General features: G+C 56.8%; 8 protein-coding genes across 8 annotated transcripts; 4 read left to right on the forward strand and 4 right to left on the reverse strand.

The window, feature by feature from the left end:
* Nucleotides 1-534: 534 nt before the first annotated feature.
* WHR41_05916 (uncharacterized protein) lies at nucleotides 535-2,374 on the reverse strand (the record flags this gene model as incomplete). Its single annotated transcript, XM_069374521.1, has 2 exons — nucleotides 2,192-2,374; nucleotides 535-2,136 (listed from the first exon to the last, which is right to left on the reverse strand). Exons 1-2 carry the CDS (start codon nucleotides 2,321-2,323, stop codon nucleotides 535-537), a joined length of 1,734 nt encoding a protein of 577 aa, XP_069228463.1. The 5' UTR covers nucleotides 2,324-2,374.
* Nucleotides 2,375-2,918: 544 nt separating this feature from the next.
* sD (Adenylyl-sulfate kinase) lies at nucleotides 2,919-4,036 on the reverse strand. Its single transcript, XM_069374522.1, has 3 exons — nucleotides 3,931-4,036; nucleotides 3,570-3,822; nucleotides 2,919-3,515 (listed from the first exon to the last, which is right to left on the reverse strand). Exons 1-3 carry the CDS (start codon nucleotides 3,936-3,938, stop codon nucleotides 3,162-3,164), a joined length of 615 nt encoding a protein of 204 aa, XP_069228462.1. The 5' UTR covers nucleotides 3,939-4,036; the 3' UTR covers nucleotides 2,919-3,161.
* A 1,226-nt stretch (nucleotides 4,037-5,262) lies between these two features.
* Nucleotides 5,263-6,923, forward strand: WHR41_05918 (uncharacterized protein; the record flags this gene model as incomplete). The annotated part of the gene is made up of 3 exons (XM_069374523.1): nucleotides 5,263-5,458; nucleotides 5,515-5,603; nucleotides 5,658-6,923. 3 exons carry the CDS (start codon nucleotides 5,263-5,265, stop codon nucleotides 6,921-6,923), a joined length of 1,551 nt encoding a protein of 516 aa, XP_069228461.1.
* Nucleotides 6,924-8,408: 1,485 nt separating this feature from the next.
* WHR41_05919 (uncharacterized protein) lies at nucleotides 8,409-10,625 on the forward strand (the record flags this gene model as incomplete). The annotated part of the gene is made up of 1 exon (XM_069374524.1): nucleotides 8,409-10,625. The coding sequence occupies one exon, from the start codon at nucleotides 8,409-8,411 to the stop codon at nucleotides 10,623-10,625; it is 2,217 nt and encodes a 738-aa protein (XP_069228460.1).
* Nucleotides 10,626-10,961: 336 nt separating this feature from the next.
* WHR41_05920 (uncharacterized protein) lies at nucleotides 10,962-12,525 on the reverse strand (the record flags this gene model as incomplete). Its single annotated transcript, XM_069374525.1, has 6 exons — nucleotides 10,962-11,007; nucleotides 11,101-11,381; nucleotides 11,444-11,461; nucleotides 11,515-11,750; nucleotides 11,806-12,020; nucleotides 12,140-12,525. The coding sequence occupies 6 exons, from the start codon at nucleotides 12,523-12,525 to the stop codon at nucleotides 10,962-10,964; spliced, it is 1,182 nt and encodes a 393-aa protein (XP_069228401.1).
* A 1,278-nt stretch (nucleotides 12,526-13,803) lies between these two features.
* Nucleotides 13,804-15,084, forward strand: WHR41_05921 (uncharacterized protein; the record flags this gene model as incomplete). The annotated part of the gene is made up of 2 exons (XM_069374526.1): nucleotides 13,804-13,899; nucleotides 13,963-15,084. The coding sequence occupies 2 exons, from the start codon at nucleotides 13,804-13,806 to the stop codon at nucleotides 15,082-15,084; spliced, it is 1,218 nt and encodes a 405-aa protein (XP_069228402.1).
* A 1,221-nt stretch (nucleotides 15,085-16,305) lies between these two features.
* Nucleotides 16,306-17,938, forward strand: WHR41_05922 (uncharacterized protein; the record flags this gene model as incomplete). Its single annotated transcript, XM_069374527.1, has 2 exons — nucleotides 16,306-17,370; nucleotides 17,429-17,938. 2 exons carry the CDS (start codon nucleotides 16,306-16,308, stop codon nucleotides 17,651-17,653), a joined length of 1,290 nt encoding a protein of 429 aa, XP_069228399.1. The 3' UTR covers nucleotides 17,654-17,938.
* Nucleotides 17,939-19,143: 1,205 nt separating this feature from the next.
* Nucleotides 19,144-20,638, reverse strand: WHR41_05923 (uncharacterized protein; the record flags this gene model as incomplete). Its single annotated transcript, XM_069374528.1, has 2 exons — nucleotides 19,144-19,270; nucleotides 19,329-20,638. The coding sequence occupies 2 exons, from the start codon at nucleotides 20,636-20,638 to the stop codon at nucleotides 19,144-19,146; spliced, it is 1,437 nt and encodes a 478-aa protein (XP_069228400.1).
* Between the last annotated feature and the right edge of the window lie 441 nt (nucleotides 20,639-21,079).

The raw sequence follows: 21,079 nt of genomic DNA on the forward strand, positions 1-21,079 counted from the left end.
GCTCTGTGAATGTTTACCCTAACCCTGACCCTAACAGCCCTAAACTTCAACTCCATTGTCCACTTCTCAGGTGCGATGAATCTTTGGTTTGGCCAGGTCAATCGTACAAGATTATGCTCCAATGACCGATGCCCGAAGTCATAATTCGATTAAACTTAGAAGCACATACTCCGTTGCGGCAGCGTGCAGGCATTTCTTGAACGTGGACGGCAAAAGACCAGCAGCACAGCCGATGGTCGGCCGCGACCTTGATGGTCATCCACCAATTCTGACCGAAAATTATTGAACGATCAATGGAAATCAAAGTCAGCTGACAGTGATACAGCTTTCATTTCACGACGGTCGCAACCATCGAGACTCATCAGGAGGAAATACATAACAAATCTAAATCCGCTCTGCGCATCGGGTGTGGGTAATGCATCCAGAACGCCTTTGTCCGACAAGCAAGCAAACTCCCCATTTCCACCATCCATGCCATATTGTAACAACGCTCAAATAAACATCATGATAGCCTAGCTCTTCACCTCACCACTTTTACTGCTCGTTGGAGGGGTACTCGACGGCAGTCTCGGGCAGGAAGCTCTCCTTGATGGCGCGCATGCTGACGAAGCGGCTGAGGAGGTTGGCGGAGCCGGCCTTGTCGTTGGTGCCGGAGGCGCGGGCACCGCCGAAGGGCTGCTGGCCTACGACGGCGCCGGTGCTCTTGACGTTGATGTAGAAGTTGCCGGCGGCGTCGCGCAGGCGCTCCTCGGCGAAGCGCACGGCCTCGCGGTCCTGCGCGAAGATGGCGCCCGTCAGCGCGTAATCGGAAGTGGCGTTGATGGTGTCGCAGATGTCGGCGTAGGCGTTGGGGCCGGCGTCGTCGTAGACGTAGACGCAGAGGACAGGGCCGAAGAGCTCGGTGGACAGAAGCGGGTGGTTGGGGTTGGTGGTGCGGTAGATGGTCGGGTGGATGAAGTAGCCCTTGCTGCTGTCGTACTTGCCGCCGACGACGAGCTCGAGCTCGGAGTCGTTCTTGGCATCGTCGATGACCTTGGAGAGCTTGTCGAAGGATTGCTGGTGGATGACGGGGCCGATGAAGTTGCCAAAGTCCTCGGGAGAACCGATCTTCAGCTTGGAGACTTCAGACTGGAGCATAGGCTTGGCCTGGTCCCAAAGGCTCTGGGGGTAGTAGGCACGGGAGGTAGCGGAGCACTTCTGACCCTGGAACTCGAAAGCACCACGGATGGTGTTGATGACAGCACTGTGGACGTCGGCAGACTTGTGAAGGAGGTGGAAGTTCTTACCACCAGTCTCACCGACGATGCGCGGGTATCCCTTGTACTTGCCCTCAGCAACGCCGTTGGCGATCTGGCCGTAGAGGGAGCGGAAGACAGCAGTGGAACCGGTGTAGTGGAGGGCAGAGAACTCGGGGTGGGACATGACGGTCTTGGTGACCTCGACGGCGTCACCAGGCACGAACTGGATGACGTTCGCGGGGAGACCAGCCTCGAGAAGGATCTTGTAGAGCAGCCAGTTTGAGGCCATAGCGGCCGGGCTGGGCTTCCAGACGACGACGTTGCCCATGAGAGCAGGCGCGGCGGGGAGGTTGCCAGCAATGGCAGTGAAGTTGAAGGGAGTGATCGCGTAGACGAAACCCTCAAGCGGCCTGTATTCCACCCTGTTCCAGACACCCGGGCTGTTGTGGACGGGCTGGTGCGCGTAGACGTCCTGTGCGTACTGCACGTTGAACCTCAGGAAGTCGCACAGCTCAGCAGCAGCGTCGATCTCCGCCTGCCACGCGTTCTTGCCCTGACCCAGCATGGTCGCAGCCATGATGTCGTAGCGGTACTTTGTGCTGACAAGATCGGCCGCCTTGAGGAAGATGGCGGCACGGTCGGCGAACGGCATCTTCTCCCAAGAGCTCTTGGCCTCGAGGGCGGAATCGATGGACTTGGAGACGTCGGCGGTCGAGGCGCTGGACCAGGAAGCGATGGAGTCTGCGTGGGAAGCAGGCATGGGCTGCTGGGAGACGGTGGCGGACTTGCATTCCTTGCCACCAACGACGAAGGGGACCTCCAGAGGAGCCTTCTGGCGGAGAGCCTTCACAGCTTCCTGGAGCTTCGCGCGGTCGGCGGAGCCCTTAGCGTAGTGTTTCTAGAGGAGAAGTCAGCCTAGGTGGTCTGCTGGATATGGTAGTTGAAGGACTCACGTTAGGCTCGTTGTCGACCTTAGGGATCTGGAAGGTCGCAAGAGTGGCCATAGAGGCCTTGGAGCTCGTAGAGAGCGACACCGACGGGACGGTGGCCCTCGAGAGGGAGAACTGAGAGCGGGCAGCTGCCATTGCGAAGATCGTCTAAGCGGTAAGATCACAATCCTCCAGATGACACGAAGACAGGCGATTGCAGGAAGAGCAAGAGCGCAGAGCTCTATATCTTTTGCGAGCTCCAGCCAATGCGTCCACGCGCGGCTGGCCGCGGCTTTGAAGCTGCGTCAAAGCACCAGAGCAGTTTTGTGGGGGTTCGGCAGGGCTGCCGGGTTGCGCGCCATCGGTGGAACGCCGGCCATTTGCATCTGCTGGCGATCTCGCCCTGACACGGCGGTAATCGTCGGCTCCCTGCCCGTTCGTTATCGCCTTTTTCTCTGCAATGTTCCATATTCAGCTAATTGCACGCGGTGCTAGCTTTTCACTGTTGATATCACCGTCCGGGGAGCGCTCGCAATGAGCACAAGCGCCGAAGATCGGAGCGCTGCAGAATGTGGGGGATCTGGGGCGTGGAAAGTTCTTCGCGGCATGAGTGTGACATGAGCCGAATGCTGCGGAATAATGAGTTGCTCGTCGCCCACGCGCTCGCCCGTGACTTACTCGAGCGCCTCGGTGCGCTTTCCAGAACACAAGATATGTGAGTACGCCCGTGGAGCATTGGCAACGACGAGCATGATTCGAATGAGCATTTCTTTCGTCACAGCAGGCAAGTCTCTCTTGCAAGCCATGCGTGCGCACAACACCGCCAACAATGTCCTTCATCCTCACATACTGCGAAACAAGCTCGATTGAACAGACAGCAGGAACGTAAATGCCATTGATTCTTGTTCTCATTGCCCTCCTCTGCAATCCAGTGCTATGCTTTTATGTTGTACCTCTATAAATGTGCCAAATAAATCGCAGATCTGCGACCGCTCTACTTGAGCAGACCCTCCTTCTGAAGGTAGTCCGTGATGATCTTGACGGCCTCCTCGACGCTGGTCTTCTCGCTGTGGATGTGGATCTCAGGCTTCTCCGGGGCCTCGTAGGGCGCGCTGATGCCGGTGAACTCTTTGATCTCGCCGGCGCGAGCCTTCTTGTAGAGGCCCTTGGGGTCGCGCTTCTCAGCCTCCTCGACGGGGATGTCGACGAAAACCTCGATGAAGGGGAGAGGGGCGTCGTTGGTCTTGGTCTCGGCGTGGAGGTCACGGGCGAGCTGGCGGTCGGCCTTGTAGGGGGAGATGAAGGAGGTGAGAGCGAGGGTGGTGCTGTCGGCGAAGAGCTTGGCAACCTGTCGCGCTGTGTCAATAGGAGAAGGCTGGGTGCGAGATGGCATGTTTCATACCTCAGCGATACGCCTGATGTTCTCCTCGCGGTCCTTGGGAGAGAAACCGAGGTCCTTGTTCAGGCCGAAGCGGACATTGTCGCCGTCCAGTCTGTAGGTCTGGAGACCGAGGTGAAGAAGGTGCTGCTCGAGAGCGATGGCGATGGTGGACTTGCCGGAAGCAGAGAGACCGGTGAACCAGACAGTGGCACCCTTCTGCTTGCGGAGATCAGTGCGCTCGGCGCGGGTAAGGCCAGCGTGCCAGGTGATGTTGCTATCGTGCGGATTAGGCGGTGTTGATATTTTGTTGGGCTTGCGAAAGGGCGATCGCGGGGTCATGGAGGGGCATGGGAGCACCTATGCCGCAGAATGGAAGACTCACGTGGCCATTGTGTTGGTGAATGTGGAAGATTTGGGATATTGAAAGTAGAAAAGTCGATGGTATGTGACTGCGACCGGAGTTGTGTCCTGCGCGCTGAAACTGCTGAGATAGTAATTATTCTGGCGTGTCGGGATTGCGACATTCGTCATGCAGCGTGAGTGGCTCGTGTGGGTCAGGGACATGGGACCTGGCATGGCACAGCGCCGAGTTCGGGGCGTCTCGGGACGCGCGTAGACCTCACGTCTTCTGGCCGCTAGTGAACGTATCGAGATACCTCACGATCGTTCTGCGAACGAACGTATTGCGAACGTATACCACGATGTAACCGATGGCGGGCGAGATGAAAAAGCCCTCCATCATCCCGGCCGCCTGGTTGACCGCCATTTTCGAAGTTGGCATCGCTCACGCGAGGAAAGCGCGAGGGCATGCGATGTGACCGTACCAGTAGACAAAGAATCGCGTTGACATTGTTAGGCAGGAACGTGTGTGGGATCTCATCTTGATGCAAGACTATATCGCTATAATGCTCGGACGCAAGTCGCAATGCCTGAAGCGCGCGCTGAGCGCTGGCCTGTTGCACGGCGACGGGCACGACGGGGATGATCCGAAAGGACATACCCAGGCATTGATGAGGCAGGTGGGATAGCGAACGCAATGGAAGGAGCTGACCATGTGGCGGTCAGACCATTGCGCACGATTTCCAATCCTGCGATGCCACACCTGGACCTCAGCCCTTGTCGCATGGGCCTTTTTGGCAACCCCCTGCGCGTCTGCCGTTAGCAATTACGCTTTCATGTCGCTTCAAGATCCTCATCGTCCAAGACCAAGAATGATTATCGCTCGCTCGTTACCTTGCCCACACCATTGCTGGCGGACGCGCGCTGCGACTCGACCCGCTTGGGCTTAGTCGCGCGAGCGCGAGGCTTGCAGGTCGAATTAACCTCACTTCACCGACCTCCCAAAGCGGCCGTGCCCCGCTTGCGTGCGCAGTGTCGAAAAGGTGCTCGCACTCCGCCAGCGACAACTCATGCGTCCTCCACCTTCACCCAACTTCCTCACCCACCTCATCTCTCACAAGCAAACACTCCAACCACACTCTTAATCCGTCTTCACCGTTCGGACTCAAACGATCATCGCATTAACAGCACGCATACATTCACTCGTCGCGCTGGCTCGCGGCGCTTGAGTGCGCTCTAATTGCTCACTTTCACGCACAATTCTCGATTTACCACCCGCAGCAACGACTCTACTCCATCAACGTCAGCTTCAACAAGTTCTTACTACTTGCATCAAACAGCAACATCACCAGTTTCCATCAACGAACATTTAGCAATGCCCAGCGACGGCCAGCCATCGGCTTACGAGAGCCTTCACGCCATCGCGCGCAAGGCGGACGCCTCTGCCCCTAATCATCACGCTCAGAAGAGCAACTGGACTCCCTCAATGCTTAGCATGCTTCCTTCTGTCGGTGCCGTCAAGGCTGTCGCTTGGTCCTTCACTAAGCCGGCGAGATGGCTCTGGACTCAAGGTGAGCTCACCAATTCTTCATCGGCCAGAACGTACGAAGCTAACTCTCAATGCCAGGCACGACCGGTCGCGGCCGCAGCGACCAGAACGAATGGCAGGAGTCTGTGAAGAATGCGGACATTCTGCATGCCTGCAACGAGCGCTATGTATGTCGCATCGCATCGCCGTCGCACAGCGCAGACTTACTGACGTTCTTCCAGGAAGCTATTAGGCGTGCGCGCATGGAGTATGAAGAGGCAACCAACACCGTGGTCACTAGCGCGCTCGGCCACCGCATTCCCGCCAGAGTCACGCCAGCACAGGATGGCGTAGACACTTCGCCCTCGGGTCCTGCAGGCTCGTTCTGGTCCAATGACCGCATCACGCCTCCTCCACCGTCCAACCATCAATCAATCCTTGACAGCAACGCAACTGGATTCGTCTCACGTGAGCCTACTCCAGCCCGCCCGCAGGGTCTCTATCAACCTCATTCAGCTTTGCGTGATCCCGACTTCTTCAAGTTTGCCGACGCAGACGACAGACTTCCGCGCGGGAACATGAAAGACAACACCGACACCGAGTCTTCTAGCTCGAGTGATTCCAAGAAATCCAAGTCCAAGTCCAGTCCTCGTGTGGATCCGCTTGTTCAGCTCATGCGATGCGACAATGACGGCATGGTTCTGTTTGGACGCTGGAAGCATCACAAGGATGCGCCTCTCTCCTCTGTCAGGGACTTGATCGAGAAGGAGTTCCGTGAGCCTGGCTGCTGCTCTTTGTACGGGTCCGGCATCCTCCCTATCAAGGACCACCCACTGGTACTAATCTATAACGCACGTCTAAATGCTCTTTCGAAGGATAAGGCGTTCGATCCTGCAACCGAGCCTCCGCTCTCACCGATTATGATGCTGGGACATGACGAAAGCCAGCGCGCTTCGATGCGCCTCAAGACTTTAGAACAAGATGGTGGCAAGCCCAACAAAGACGGCATTTGGCAGGACCCTCCATTCAAGCCGCGCTCAGCATCGACCAGCTCCACCATCATCAGCCTTGATAACGACGATGCTTCACGCCCGTCAAAGAAGACCTTGTCGAAGAGTATTCCGCCGAAGACTATGAAGAAGAGCAACTTGTGCGCCTCGGGAGTCCAAGGGGAGCGTCCGCAGATTGCAACTCCAGTCCAGCCCAGGGATACTAGCCTACCCATCTACGCCGACTTCGAGAAGCCAGCAGCAATGCACGATTCCAAGCTGAACTGGGATTGGCTCGTGTTCAATGCTCCTGAGCTTCCCCTGCCGAAGCCAGTGGCTTACGTCTCCGCTCGTTACGTCGTAGAGGTCTGTGACAAGCCCGCTCAGGCCAAGAAGCATAATAGGTCTCCGCCAGGCATCCCCATGGCCCGTACGACTACAGTCAGGTCCAGGACTTTCCAGCCGCCGCTTGGCGAGCAGAGACGCGTTCGCATGGCTCGCACGACCAAAGTAATGTAGGAGGCACGTGATGGTACTTTTGTTATAGCGCAGTGATCATGTGACTCGTTTTTGCTTACAACCAAGTACTGCTTCAATCAATGCTCTCCAATGGAAAAATGAGTTTTGTGCTGCTACCCTCTCCTATCGACTATCAAGAGTGAATTCTCTCTGGGAGAGCCTGATATGTTCACTCTTTCAGAACGCGTCGTAGTGATTGCGTCTGGATGAGCCTTCTCTCCGTGGAGATAGAATCTGTGAGGTACTACCTTTTATCTCAAAGTTTCGAGACCGCATGACTACCTGGAGAGCGTTCTACAATCACTGAAATTGAACACGTCGTACGTACGACCTTTCACGTCAAAGTTTCGAGACAGACTTACTTCCTGGAGAGCCTTCTGTATTAACTGGACTCGAATATGTCGCGAGTACTACCTGTGACTTCAACGTATCGAGACCGCGTTACTGCCCGGAGAGCCTTTCATTGACCAAATTTGGACATGTCGCATCGTATTACCTTTCACTTCAACTTTTCGAGACCGCATTACTACCCGGAGAGCCTTCTACATTGACTGGACTGAAACACGTCGTGATCTTCCAATTGATGATCTATGAATACATCTTGTCTCCGGAGCAATAAGAAGCTGTAACGTACTACCATCTCTACCAGACAATCGACCCCGAGCTACCCCCCAGAGAGTCTTCTATATCGACTGGACTTGAACATGTTCGTGATCTTCCAGTGCCTACAAACTTGCGAATGAGAAGTGGGCCACGGGATGCCAGAGCGGGTCGCGCAAGTAATAGCAGGGGTTTGATTTGCACGTGAATATCGCCGGAAGCCGGCGGCGGCGCGCTAAGAGCCTTAGCCGCCCTGGCATCTCGATCAATGAGCTCATCGTGCATGTGAGCGTAATCCATCTCCCAATTGCGCGCTGCTCATTCGCGCGCGTGCAAACACTGCCGTCTGACATCTTACTCTGGACTGTGGTGAGATAAAACTATCGTGTTCCGCGGATGGCAGGAGAACGCCGCAATGGCACGTCGCAGGATATTGCAGCAGGCGGGGGTGTGGAACAGCGCCCAGCCCCGTGGTGCAACGCGCGCGGGTTGCCAGAGCGCCTGTAAACAGCGCAGAGTGGCAGAGTGCAGCCAAGCCGGTTAGCTGGGCGGGCAATCCTGTTCCTCACGACCCTCCCAGCCTTGCGACCCAAACCTTACCGCGAGGATCTCCTGTAGCTTGCCTGAACGGGAGCTGCTCAGCTCGGATATATCTGCACCCTTCGTTCCTTTGCCTCGTGCCACCAAGCGTCTCCCCACTACTACCGCCAGGCCACTTTCCTTGACCTCGACGCGCGCCTCTACCTAATCCCTGTCGAGTCCGTCGCTGACATTCCTTCTCCTCGCCCGTCCACTCGACCTTTACAACACCCATACACATCCGTTCGCACATAACACTTCCCTTCGCAATTGACACCCCACGCGCCCGTCGCGTCTAATCATACAATGGCGACTGTTGCGCCGCAAGCCGTGGACCAGGGCGCCGTCCCCTACACCAATGGCACCTCTGCCCCTACCCTGCCCGCGACAAACGGCACATCCGCTCCCGTCATGCCCACCGAGCCGACCAACGCCGCCAACACCACCGGCACTGGCGTTGGCAATGGTCCCGAGGTCGTCAGCACCTCCAATGGACTCGAAGTCATCTGTGGACCGCTGCTGAACTACAGGCGTATGAGCGCGGAGAACACGGACAACCCGATCTGGCATGGTAGTGTGCTTCTCGTGTGCACCCCAGGCAACGCCCCCGGCAAGCTTACGCTGCAGTCGGGCGAGTCCTCGATCGCGAGTCAGCCTCAGCAGTACCAGGGCACGAAGCTGTACGAGGACGAGAAGAGTGCTTTCTGGCAGTTCTCCATCGAGGTGCCGTTCTTGGAGCAAGAGTCCGTCTGGCAGTACAGCATACCGAGCATGAGGACAAAGGCCGGCCAGCCCGTCGACAAGCCGCTCAGGTTTTTCCTTCCCTCCAAGTACGAGAGCATGCGCATCATGTTCCACTCCTGCAACGGTTTCTCCGTGGGAACTGACGAGGATGCTTGGTCGGGTCCGGCGCTGTGGAACGATGTGCTGCGTGTGCACGCCGAGCGTCCGTTCCATGTCATGATTGGAGGTGGCGACCAGATCTACAACGACAGCGTTCGTGTCGACGGTCCATTGAAGCCCTGGACGGCCATCAGCAACCCTGAGAAGCGCCGTCACTTCCCCTTCCCGGAGGAGATGCGTGCGCAGTGCGACCAGTACTATTTTGACAACTACGTGAAGTGGTACGGCATGGCGCCCTTCTCTAACGCCAACGGCCAGATCGCGCAGTTGAACATCTGGGACGACCACGACATCATTGACGGTTTCGGCTCGTACACCGACCACTTCATGAAGTGCCCTGTCTTCCGCGGCATTGGCGGTGTCGCACACAAGTACTACATGCTCTTCCAGCACCACCTGCCCCCGCCCGTGAGCACTTACACCACGGACGCACCGCAGACCACGGGAGGCCACAACAAGTCCACACCTGGCGACCCTGCCCAGCTGCAGAAGTCCTACGTCGCGAAGCTCGATGTTGAGGATCCCAGCTACATCATCGGCAAGAAGCCCGGTCCGTACGTCGAAGAGCGTAGCAGACACATCTTCTGCCAGCTTGGCAAGCGCATGGCTTTCCTGGGTATCGATGCTCGTACTGAGCGCACGCGCCACCAGATCAACTATCCCGAGACTTACGAGCAGATCTGGAACCACGTTGACCAGCAGGTCACCAAGTCCAACGGCGGTATTCGCCACCTGATCTTGTTGCTCGGTGTCCCCATCGCTTACCCGCGTCTGCAATGGCTCGAGAACATCCTCCGCTCTCCCGTCATCGCTCCTCTCCGTCTGCTCAACAAGCGCTTCGGTGTGGCCGGCAGCTTCTTCAACCAGTTCGACGGTGGCGTCGATCTCCTCGATGACCTAGACGACCACTACACGGCCGGCCAGCACAAGAAGGAGCGCAAGGAGATCGTCCACCGCCTCCAGGGCCTCGCCAAGAAGCATTCGATGCGCATCAGCATCCTCGGCGGCGACGTCCACCTCGCCGCCCTCGGCCGCTTCTACTCCAAGCCCGAGCTCAACATCCCCGCCGAAGCCGACTGGCGCTACATGCCCAACATCGTCAGCAGCGCCATCACCAACAAGCCGCCGCCGACCGCCGTCGCCAACCTGCTCGCGAGGCGCAACAAAATCCACCACCTCGACCACGAGACCCACGAGACCCTCCTCGAGCTCTTCAACAAGAACCCCGGCGCCGGCGAGCCGGGCGTCAAGCCCAAGTCCGCCGACAACAACCACGCCACCATGCCCAGCAGGAACTACGCCATCATCACCGAGTCCAACCCGCACTCCGCGCCCGGCGTCAACGGCGCCACGGTCCACGCCCCCAACGGCGACAGCACCACTTTCACCGCCCCCAAGAACCCCCGCGAGCCCCTGCACGCCGGCGAGCAGGGCGCCGGCACCGAGCACGCTGCTGCTTCCGGTGTCAAGCGCACGGGTCTCATGGGCGTCGACGGCCTGGACGTCTGCATCCGCGTCGAGAAGAACCCGAGCGATCGCGAGGGCCACACGGAAGGCTATGGGTTCAGTATCCCGGCGCTGGAGGTTGCGGGATACAAGGGGCAGGGCGACAAGTGGTGAACGTAGTTCAAGGCAGTTTTGCTTCCTTTTGTTGATTTGTTTTGTTTTTTTGTCGGAATTGTTCGTTTTGGGATGGTTTGGTGGGATACCCAATTGTTCGTTTGTTTGTTGTTTCTCTTCGATACTCAACTACTAATATCGTCCGCTCGCTGTTGGATCGAAAGTTTTGCAAGAGCAGAGGAGAAAATTGTACTTTTGCTTTCTGATTTGCGGTGTCGGCAGGTAGGACAGTCTGAGGTAATACTTTGTGTATAATAGTATCTTCCGAAAAGCAAGTTTCCTTTCCACTGGGTCCAATCACCACTCCACCGAACGATAACTCCCCGACACGACGGCCTAGTGCGGCACGTTCCCCAAAAACACAACGAGCACCGCGCAATACCTGTCCACCGATTCAGTCAGCCGTGCCCATCCAACCTCCATCCATTCCCCAGCCCTCAAATCAAGACAAAGGAAGATAAGAAAGCCCACTCACGCAGCAGCAGCCCCCAGCACCTCATGCCTCCTCGCCCGCGTGCACGCAGCCAACACAGCACAAAACAGCAGCGTGCTGACCAGCACGATCCCCACGCACAGCCCGCCGCGCCCGCGCCCGCGCCCGTTCTCACGGCTCACGGTGCTGAAGAGCAGCCAGATGGGGATCGCGAGCAGCGCGCCGACGAGCGAGGTCAGGAGCAGGCTGGCGCAGAAGTCGATGCGCGAGGGCGTGTAGTAGCGTTCTTGGCTGTGGCTGGAGCGATATTTGAGGTGCGTTTCCTGTGAGGGGCGGGTTAGGGGTTGGGGTCGGAGGGGGGAGGGGGAGGGAGGGGAGGAAGTACGGGGGAGCAGAAGATGCGCTGTCGTTGGGTTAGTGAGCTGACGCGAGAGTAGAGGACGATGGTCGGCGTACGTTAATGAACGGAAAGGGTCTCTGGAGGATGTGGATGGATCGCTCGATGCGGCGGTCGAGCCATGCGTGGTCACGGCCGGGTCGCAGGGTGATGAGGTCTTCTTTATACTGGAGGTAATCCATCTCTTCGTCTACGAGTGGCTTATTATTGCGCAGGTACATGCGCACAGCGTTGTACTCGGAGGCGGAGGGGCGGTTGGAGGCTTCCAGATGCTGAGCGGAAGTGAGGACGGTGGCTGAGGATAGCTTAGTGTTGGCCTCAGTGGAAAGGGAATGGTCATTTACTCTGACCATAGGAATTAAAGGCCTTTTCGATCTGCTCAAGAAGCTCTCCGCGAGTCGCTAGCTCATCGGGCAAGAGGGTCCGGGTAACGCTGTTACTGATGTTCTGGCGATCGTATTCGTCGAGCTTGCATTCCAGCACTCTCAGCACGTCTTGCTTTTCGAGCAGGAGCCGACTCTGTAGGTAGGCAAAGCGCCGGTATAGAGAAAAGCAGTCGCTGCTGCTTTGAAATGCAGCTAGGTTAGGATATCCGACACGGAAGTCGTCCACTTGGTGTCATTGAGTTACTCGATTTGCCTTTCTTCGCCCGCCGAGAGAGCAGACATAGGGCGTGGGACGTACATGATCGCACTTTCAGCTCTCCCAAAGGTCTTTTCCACTGGCTGGCCCAGTATCTGCTCAGTAGGGCGACCGGAGACTGCAGGTGGCTTGGTAGTTTGGGTGCTACTGCTCTCGATCAGCGCCTGGGTGTAAAGTCCATGCTCTCGTCGATCATGACCTTGTTCATTAGACTGATTTCCGATCTTTCCAGGCTGGCGCGCGTGGTTCCGATCGTTCGAATGCGGTGGGTCTGTGGTGTCTGCCGGAGAGATACAGTCCGAAACAGCACATTTCTCAATATCGAAATCCTCGACACTCGTCATCTCGAACCGGTCCCGCAGCAAAGCACAGATGTCGAAGAAAAGGGTACGAGTATGTAGAGATCTAATATCACCAGCACCCTTCATCACGAGCTATGTGCGCCTTGTTACACAATTCATCAAGGACAGCGCGTCAGTGACGCTTCTGACCAGTGCCTGCGGGACGGTGCAACAGCCGACGCCACCATCGCTCTTGGGCCCTCTCGTGCTCTTCTTGCGCCTTTTCTTGTAGAACTCTCGCCTCTTCCTCTCTAGCTCTCGCCTCTTCTTGTCGAATTCTCGCCTCCTCTTCTCGAGCTCTCGCCTCTGCCTCCCGGGTCCTCACTTCTTGCTCTTCCGCTCCCACCGCTCCCACCTCGTCCTGTCGAGGATGAGCAAGCAAAGCGCCCTGAATGTCCGTGAACGGCCGACCATTGGCGTCTCTCAACTCATACACCATCCTGCCAGTCTGCTTATCGTAATCTCTGGCGTGTACAGTCAAAATGGGTGATTCCGTCTCGCTCATCCGGTACCTTACTTGGTCGCCTATGTTCCACACCCTCTACTCGATATAAGTTAGCTCTGTCCGTGTCGGCATAACCGAGAACATCAACCACACACGCACAGGTGCTGGATTCTTTGCGCGTATCACGGTGTCGCGCCATTGCGGCCATTCACGTAGCGCAGGCTGTGCGGGATCATGACCGTTGCTGTCCCCTGTCATCTTGACGTCGCCTTACGGAGGCTTGTTCCTCGAGGCTGAGTGGCCAGTGTGTCCTGCTGCCGCCTGATCTGTGAGGCTATGAAGTCACGCTGCTGTGAGGCGAGGCAGTTGCGACAGGACGACACGGCACGCCGCATGATATCCGTAGACTGGCTGATTGCTGGACCAATCTGTTCGCTTTGGCTTAGAGCAGCAAACGACGAGTCACCGGCTGGTTGGGTCACAAACCTGCAGGCTGGCGGTGCTGGAGACGCAAAGCGTGGCGGTGCCTGCGAGCTGGTTCTTTCGTCTCGGCAAATGCTCTCGCTAAGGCTGCATGACTTCACTGTCGTTCATAGGGCAGATATCGGTCGGCTGACACATCTTCAGGTCTTGAATCACTGGTTTGCCCTGTCTTCTGTCTTTGAGCTGTCTTTCTTCCACGATGCCTGCCTTTAGCTAGCGAGACTTACGAAATTGCCTTCAACCAGACAAATCTGGGCCATGAACACTGAGCACAAGCAAAGCGCGCAGTCACTGTTTGACCGCGATGTTTCTCATCTCTCTTCCGCCCCATAAAATGAATGGGATCACAAGCTCTCGCGCTACACCGACCCAAACCGGCGTAACCCACCGCGCCGCAAACACCCAAAGTGGCATCGCGACAGATCTGGGAGCGGGTGATGGGGACTGCCTCGTCACCCAGAAAATACAAGAAGACATCCGTGCTCATCCTCGGCTGGGCGGAAGGAAGCGATGACACAGGGACTGCTGAAGAGGTGAGATCCGCGCCCTTGACTGTGTTACTTGAGGCTCGGACCGAAGAAGCTGACTCGTGCCAGCTCATACCGTTGCAAGAAGTGCTCCACGACCTCTATCATTTCTCTGTGCGCTACGAGCGCATGCACCTGCAGACGCACCCGCAGGTCCAGGCGACGAAGCACGTGGCGGAGTTCATGCTCGACGAGGACGGGCCGGGGAACTTGCTCATCGTGTACTACGCCGGACACGGCTCGGCGGAGAGGACGAGCACCGGGCGGCTGCGGCTCAGCGGTCGCTTTCCGTGCTCGGAGGAGGAGAAAGATATGAGCGTTGACTGGACGGATGTGGAGAGCACGCTTGCGAAGGCGCGGTCGGATGTTCTTGTGATTTTCGACTGCTGTCATGCAGGGCTGCTCTGCTGTCCGGCGACTCGTGGGCATCGGCGCAAGTTTCAGTATGTCGCGGCGTGCAAGGCTGACCAAAGGACGGCGAGTGCGGGTCGCAGGTCGTTTACGTCCGCGACGATCTGGGCGCTGAAGCAGTTGACAGATAGGCCTGGGTTCACGGTAACGAAGCTGGTGCAGACGCTCTTGCGGTGTGAGCATTTTCCGCTCTATCAACAAGAGGTTGTCGTCTATCCTAGCCGCTTCGGACCTGCCGAGGAAGACATCTGGCTTGCGCCGATGACAGAGAGACGCAGTGACGGTCAAGATGCACCAGACACTAACCTTTCGAGCGACGAAAGGACCGATAACTTACCGACGGCGGATATTCTGGATTTACGCTTGCACTTCTCCGACCATGCGACGGCTGCTCACATCGAAGACACAGCCCAGGCGCTGCGAAATTTCCTCGAGACTTCTCAAGATCTCCATTTCCATCGCGTCTCGTTCTTGGATCACACATCGTACGTGCAATGGTGCGCAAGGCATTGGCTCGGACAGACGCGCAGGGCAAGATCAACAAGTGAGGGCATGGCGCGTGCACAAGCGGCTTCCGACCTCATTGGTACCTCAGCCGCAGACAAGGATGGTGGCCAACAGACGGATTTTTCATCCAAAAGCGATGCGGCTGTCGCGAAGGATTCTGGCATTGCTGCAATATTTCATCATGTCGGCATGGCGCTTGGCCTTTGCTTCGGCACCTTGCAGCCGGTGCCCGCGTGGCATTCAACGGCGTTCGTGGTGACAAGGGTGGTTTGATGTGGAGTCTCGAATGATCTTTCCGTAGAGGTGGATTATTGTCTAGAGTAGAGCTGGGGTTGCGAAAAGGTGCAGATGACGTTCGCCGTCGGAGGCTATTCCGACAAATTTGAAGGCGACGACGAGCTGATGGCCGGTATAATGAAACAGAGGGCGGTTGATCAGTATGTGAAGTGATGTGCCTAGCCTCCCGCCATTCCAGCCCTAAAGTTTCCGTGTACATAGATAGGCAGGTGGAGACTTTCAGCCCGCGGCCCGTGCGTCGGCAACCGTGGATGGACGTCGCATGTCAGACTAGCTGCATAGCTTATTGCACACCTTATGCAAGCAGCACGTTCACTCCCCTGTGTGAGAGCACGCGAGGGCAGGGCTACCGTGAGCCCCGTACTAGCATCTCGTTACTCTGGCATGCGAGCCCTATCCCCCAAACATCCTCAGAGCCTCCCTCCCACTATTCCCGACACCAACACCGGCGCCCGCCAGAGTCATATTTTTAGGGCGGCTTCAATCTCTCGCTACGCCCGCCCTAAGCCCGAAGCAGCGCGAAGGATCGCAGGGGCGAGCGCGGGTTGGCTGGGGCCTGTCCGCGCAGATGGCAGCTGAGGTTTAGGCCGGTTGGCTGCCTGCACCTCACGCCTTCGCTTCGCCCTCGACTCCACACCCTCGCACCAACACCGCCGCCCGCAGCCTGCGCTCCCAGACACCAGGCACACCTCCGGCGCCGTATGCGGTGGCGCCGCTACACTTCTGCGACGTTGTGGACGCGCGCGCCTCGCGGCCGCGGCCAGCTGACGGCGGTGGCAGATGGCGCTGGTCTCGCGACACCCCATCAGGCCACCGTCCGCGCCCTCTCCCTCTGCGCCTGCAGGGTGTGTTGCTGCTTGCAGCCTCAGCTGGCGTCTGGCCCCCACAAGACTAGCAACTAGGTAGTAGACATCAACCTTACTCACCGGTGGCGCGGCGCGCTGAAAGATGCATGTCGCCCACGCACTCCTTCCGCTGGTCGGCCGTCTTACTCACGCCCTTTTCTGCCTAGTCCTCTTGATCCTTCTCGTGCTCCAGTGACCTGTTCCTCTTTCTTCACAAACTGTCTTACGCTTTCCTGCATCCCTCCTCCAACAGTCCTAGAAGAAAGAATTACACTGAGACAGAAAACATCCACCACCCTATATCTCACCCCGTGACCTGCCTCCCACCCTGACCTGACCACAACCCACCACCATGTCGTTCCTCGGCGACGAAGAATGGGCCTACCGCCCCCGCCGCCCCTCAGCCCGCCACCAGCACGCCGTCAGCGGCTACCACCTGGACCCCAACGCCCACTACCGCCGCGAACCCTCCGGCAGCCTGCAACGCACGCGCTCGACCGGCCACTCGCCAGCGCCCATCGTGAACGTCTACAACGACGTCTACCAAGACGCCAATCTGCGCGCGGACTCGCACTCGCCACCCGTCATCCCCATCCCGCCCTACAACCACACGCCCGACTTCCGCGGCCGCCGCCTCGGCGACCAGCTGGCCGACGAGCTGGCCGAGATGCGCCTGGAGCGGCGCATGCGGTCGCGCAGCCGCGGGCGCAGCGATGCGAGCTCGAGCTCCGGCCGCGGCGGCCGGAGCGACTACTACCGGCACGAGATGGACCGGCTGGAGCGCGAGAAGCGCGAGATCGAGCAGCGCGAGGCGTGGAAGAAGGAGGAGGCGCGGATCAAAGCCGACATTGAAATCAAGCGGTTGAAAGACGAGGCGAAGCGGGCCGAGAACGATGCGGCGCAGGCAGCGGAGAAGAAGCGCGTGATCGAGGAGTATGAGCGCAAGCAGCGGGAGGCGAAGGAGAAAGCGAAGGAGGAGGAGCTAAGGATCATTGAGAAGATGGAGCGCGATAAGCGCGAGGCGAAGGAGGAGGAGAAGAGGCTTATGGAGAAGATCGAGCGGGAGAAGCGCGAGGAGAAGGAGCGCGAGGAGCGCGAGTGGGCGGAGTTCGAGCGAAAGCGGAAAGAGAAGCAGGAGAAAGAGGAGCGCGAGAAGAAGGAGGCGCAGGAGAAACTCGACGAAGCGATGCGCAAACGGCTTGCCGAGAAAGGTTTCACGCATTCGCAGATCGAAGCCATTATGGACAAGGAGAAGGCGGCCAACAAATCCACTACAAAAATCACCACAACGACGACAACGACCTCCCGTGCTCTGGCGCCACTCAACTCCCACGTCCCCGTCTACGCCAAAATCCACGTCAACTACCTCTCCACCGAAACTCTGCGCTACTACGACATCCCCTGGGAATACGACCGCGTAAGCCCATCCACTTTCCAACTCCATCCTTTTGCCACCTCACTAATTCGCATAACAGAACGACCCCTCCTACATCATCATCCTGCGCGAGATGAGCAAGCACGAGACGAACGTGCTCTTCGACCACACGAAAGCGCTGCGCGCCGGCCGCCTGCTGCTCGACGCGCCTAGCGAGAAGAAGCCCGAGTACGCGTGGTACCGCAAGCGCGACCGCAGCAAGAGCCGCGTGCGCGACGGCGGCGGCGAGTGGAAGAAGTTTGGCATTTTGGAGATCAAGCGGTGATTGTCGGATGCTGAGCGTTGTTGGGCATTTACTTTCTTATTTCTGACTGCTGGAAATCTGGTCTCATTTAACAAGCAGTGCAGGGAATCATGCGGCTAGATTTGGATTGCGAAGGATTCATTTTGTTCTCATAACCTTCGCAGAAGGCACATCCGATACGAGAGCTAAACCAAGCGTTGCTCAGTGTTTTTCTGATGACTTGGGATGCCGGCTGATAGCAAAACCTGATAAGTTGCCTGATCGAACATTTGCCACTTTCGAATCAAGAACTCAACCACTCCCAAACGTTCTCGACTTTACTACGTATACAATGCTTTGGTAGCCTGCGGCGGTGGTGATCGACAATGCACAAGAGCGTGTGACTCTACTATCGTTGAAGCACTGCTGTGTCTCCGTGTGATAAAGCACGGGGCTACTTCCACCATGGTCATCCGACTTTTTGTTTCTCGATCAGGCCAAGACTCAGCAGTTACAACGGTTAGGGTGAATGTCGGAGCTGCCGGATCTTCGAGAGGCCATGTTTTCCCTGCCTGGATCGTCTCATCTGCAGCGATGTACCGAAGGGCTTCATTTCCTCTGCCCCGGAGGTTGCCGTTTCTGCTCAGCATTGTCCGCTCGATGACGGTGTGTTCTCTGCGACTCCCAGAGAAGCTGAGCTACTTCGGTATCACTTCTATCGAGCGCGTACTCCAAGGGAGAAATACCATCATGAGTATCGCGATTAACGTCTGCGCCGCCATCGAGGAGTTCACGAATAGTTGCTAACATCTTTTTCCCGCGGAGTCTACCGCCAACCGCACCGTACCTGAGCGCTTCAAGCAGTGGGTTCATGTGCGGGCCGGCGTCCGATCCATTTGGGTCGGCACCGTAATCCAGCAAAAGTCGCACGATCGAGGGCTGAAGGTGTTGGGCAGCGAACGTCACTGCAGGCGTGTAGTTCGAGTTTATACCCTGCATGTGTGGAGACGTTCCGTGCCTCAGAAGTAGCTCCACCGTTTGTAGACTGCCGACGTCGATGGCGAAAAACATAGCTTCTCTACCACGGGTAACGGCGCTCGCACCATGTGATAACAGGGTTTCTACTGTCTTTGGTGAATTTGAATCGACAGCTCGTTCGAGGAGGCTACCATGAAATCCTTCGAACTCAGTATTAAGATCGAGCTTGGTCTGGAGAAGGCCCAACCCCTCTTCATTCGCACCTGAAAATCCTCTGTCGCGCGGGTCTGGTGCTGAATTAGCTTCCAGGACCGCTTCTAGGAGCGTATGGCACCGATAATTGCAAAGCAAGTAAACTAGGGAAATGGGGTGATCGCGAAGAAGAGGCGGCCGTTCTAATCCGAGTACCATAATCCAGTGAAGGACCACCCAAGAAGATAGGGGAAACCCAATCAGACATTCTGTGGTCGGCAATCCGCCGTGTTGTGACTGCTCAAGATGGTGGAACATGCACACCACTGAATACATTAACAGCGGGAAGTTTCTCTCCAAATCTAGGCATATTTCATGACGGCGCGCGTTGTGAAGGTCAGGATCGGAGGACTGTGCTTCCTCGAAAGCAAGTCTCTCCGCCTCCGCTTGATATGATCGATAAGTCGCGCCGTCAAGATCCACATACGTCTGGCACCATTGAGCTAGCTGCAGGTGGCCGTGCCTTGGGTGGGCTCTGGCCGGGCACGAAGTAATGCTCGCCAGACCGCCTGCGAGAAGGAATTCTCTGACAGACTCGTGGACCAATTGCGCTCTGAGAAATTCGTCATAGTCATTCTTCGTAATTTCGACAAGCCCGCGAGACGATGCGAGCACGAAAGATACCATGGCATCGCGACTGAGCTCATCGGAATCCCATGCACCAGAAGCCAAATGTCCAGCCCCTGTCCGAATAGCGAAATATAGCTCTTCTGGAGTCAGTGGCCGTTCAGCATACAGCATCCATTGCATTGTCACAACAAGAGCATCGTCTGGCGCCGCAAGCACACGGGCTATCAGTTCCTGCAATTTGATCGGCACCTCGTCCAGCGTGCGTAGTATTTCGGAAGTGCATGCTCCAGTGTCACTCTTCTTCTTCAACATGCGTACAACGAGGACAACCCAGAAAAAGACTCCGGAGCACCGTTGCTGGATTTTGCCAATGAGCTGATCTCGAAGCGAATTGTCCCGAATCGATAGCTTGTTGCGCACGTAAGTTTCTATGTCCCGCTGATGTTCAGATTGCGCCTCAAGCTCGATGTGAACGCAGTGCTGTATAGTGATCTGCGGGTAGTATCGGCTGGCGAAGCAGAGGTAAAGTTGGATGCCTGTGGACTGAGCAATGAGCGCGAGTTCCTCGAAGTGCTCAATGGCATCTCGCATGTCGTCCTCATCGCACTCATCGAGGGCGTCGACATATATTGACAACGCTTGGTCTTTTCCGAAGCAAGAGATGGCTCCGGTCAGAAAGTTCCTCAAAGCCGCAACTGGCCATTCGCCTTGCTCGGTATTTCGTGGGACCTCGAATGAGAATTTGAGGCGCATTTCCGGAAATTGCGTGAGTATCTGTACTAACAGAGATCGATACAACCCTTCTACGGACTTCTCCAAGTCATGGCCGCGTGCGTTGAAGAAGAATGAGATGATTGAGTTGTCTCTGTGTACTTTTCTCGCATGTTCCAGGGCGCATTTCATCATCGTGGATTTGCCTGAACCAGCTTTGCCTTTAATCCATAAGAAGCCGTGATGTTGCTCAAGATGATCGGAGTAAGCCCAGTCCAAGTACTGCTGCTTCTCGAAAAGCCAGGAGCAGGTGCTGACATGGGCAGGGTCAATGCTGTGATAGCGAGAGTCCATCTGGTCGAACTTGAGGGCCTTGATGAAGAGCTCGACCTTGTCTTCCTGCAATTGCCTGCGTCCTCCATCATCCATGCCATGAAACTGGTTCTGGATGTACGTGTGACCATATTGCACTCTCGCGTTGTCTTGTGCGATGGAGTGATCCCAACGCGTTGACATGGTGTTTTGCCTATGCGAGATCTGAGCCGTCCGTCCGCGTATGATCTGACTGAGCCTAATCAGCGTAACCCCTCACCTTTCTGTGTGTTAGCGAGTTCGAAACGTTGTGCTGCTCAATTCGCGCTTGCAACACTCGCAGCCCAGGACAATGCGGCCTTCAAGGTCATCCGCGATGCATTTGAAAAGTTGTGATGAAGATCAGGCTGAAGTGCGAATCTAACAACCCGATCTCAGGGTGCCGCTAATGCACAGTCGCTTGCCGCCAGCTCACGCTGAAACTCCTCATGCGAGGCTGAGCTATATATAAACCGAATCCACTGGGCAATGCTGACATGCTATAGCAACAAAAACCGCTACTGGAGTTTCTTCGTCACTAATCTTCCAAGTTTCACATATCCGTCTTATAATCCCCTGTATCACAGCGCAAATTTAGTGTCCCTT

The sequence above is a fragment of the Cladosporium halotolerans genome (genome assembly GCF_011745625.1).
Source record: "Cladosporium halotolerans strain TM138-S3 chromosome Unknown Sca20, whole genome shotgun sequence".
Lineage (NCBI taxonomy): Eukaryota > Fungi > Ascomycota > Dothideomycetes > Cladosporiales > Cladosporiaceae > Cladosporium > Cladosporium halotolerans.

Coding starts and splice junctions, on each gene's coding strand:
- sD (XM_069374522.1), bottom strand. Junction 3,516..3,569: donor ACATCAGGCGTATCGCTGAG/GTATGAAACATG, acceptor ACAGCGCGACAG/GTTGCCAAGCTCTTCGCCGA.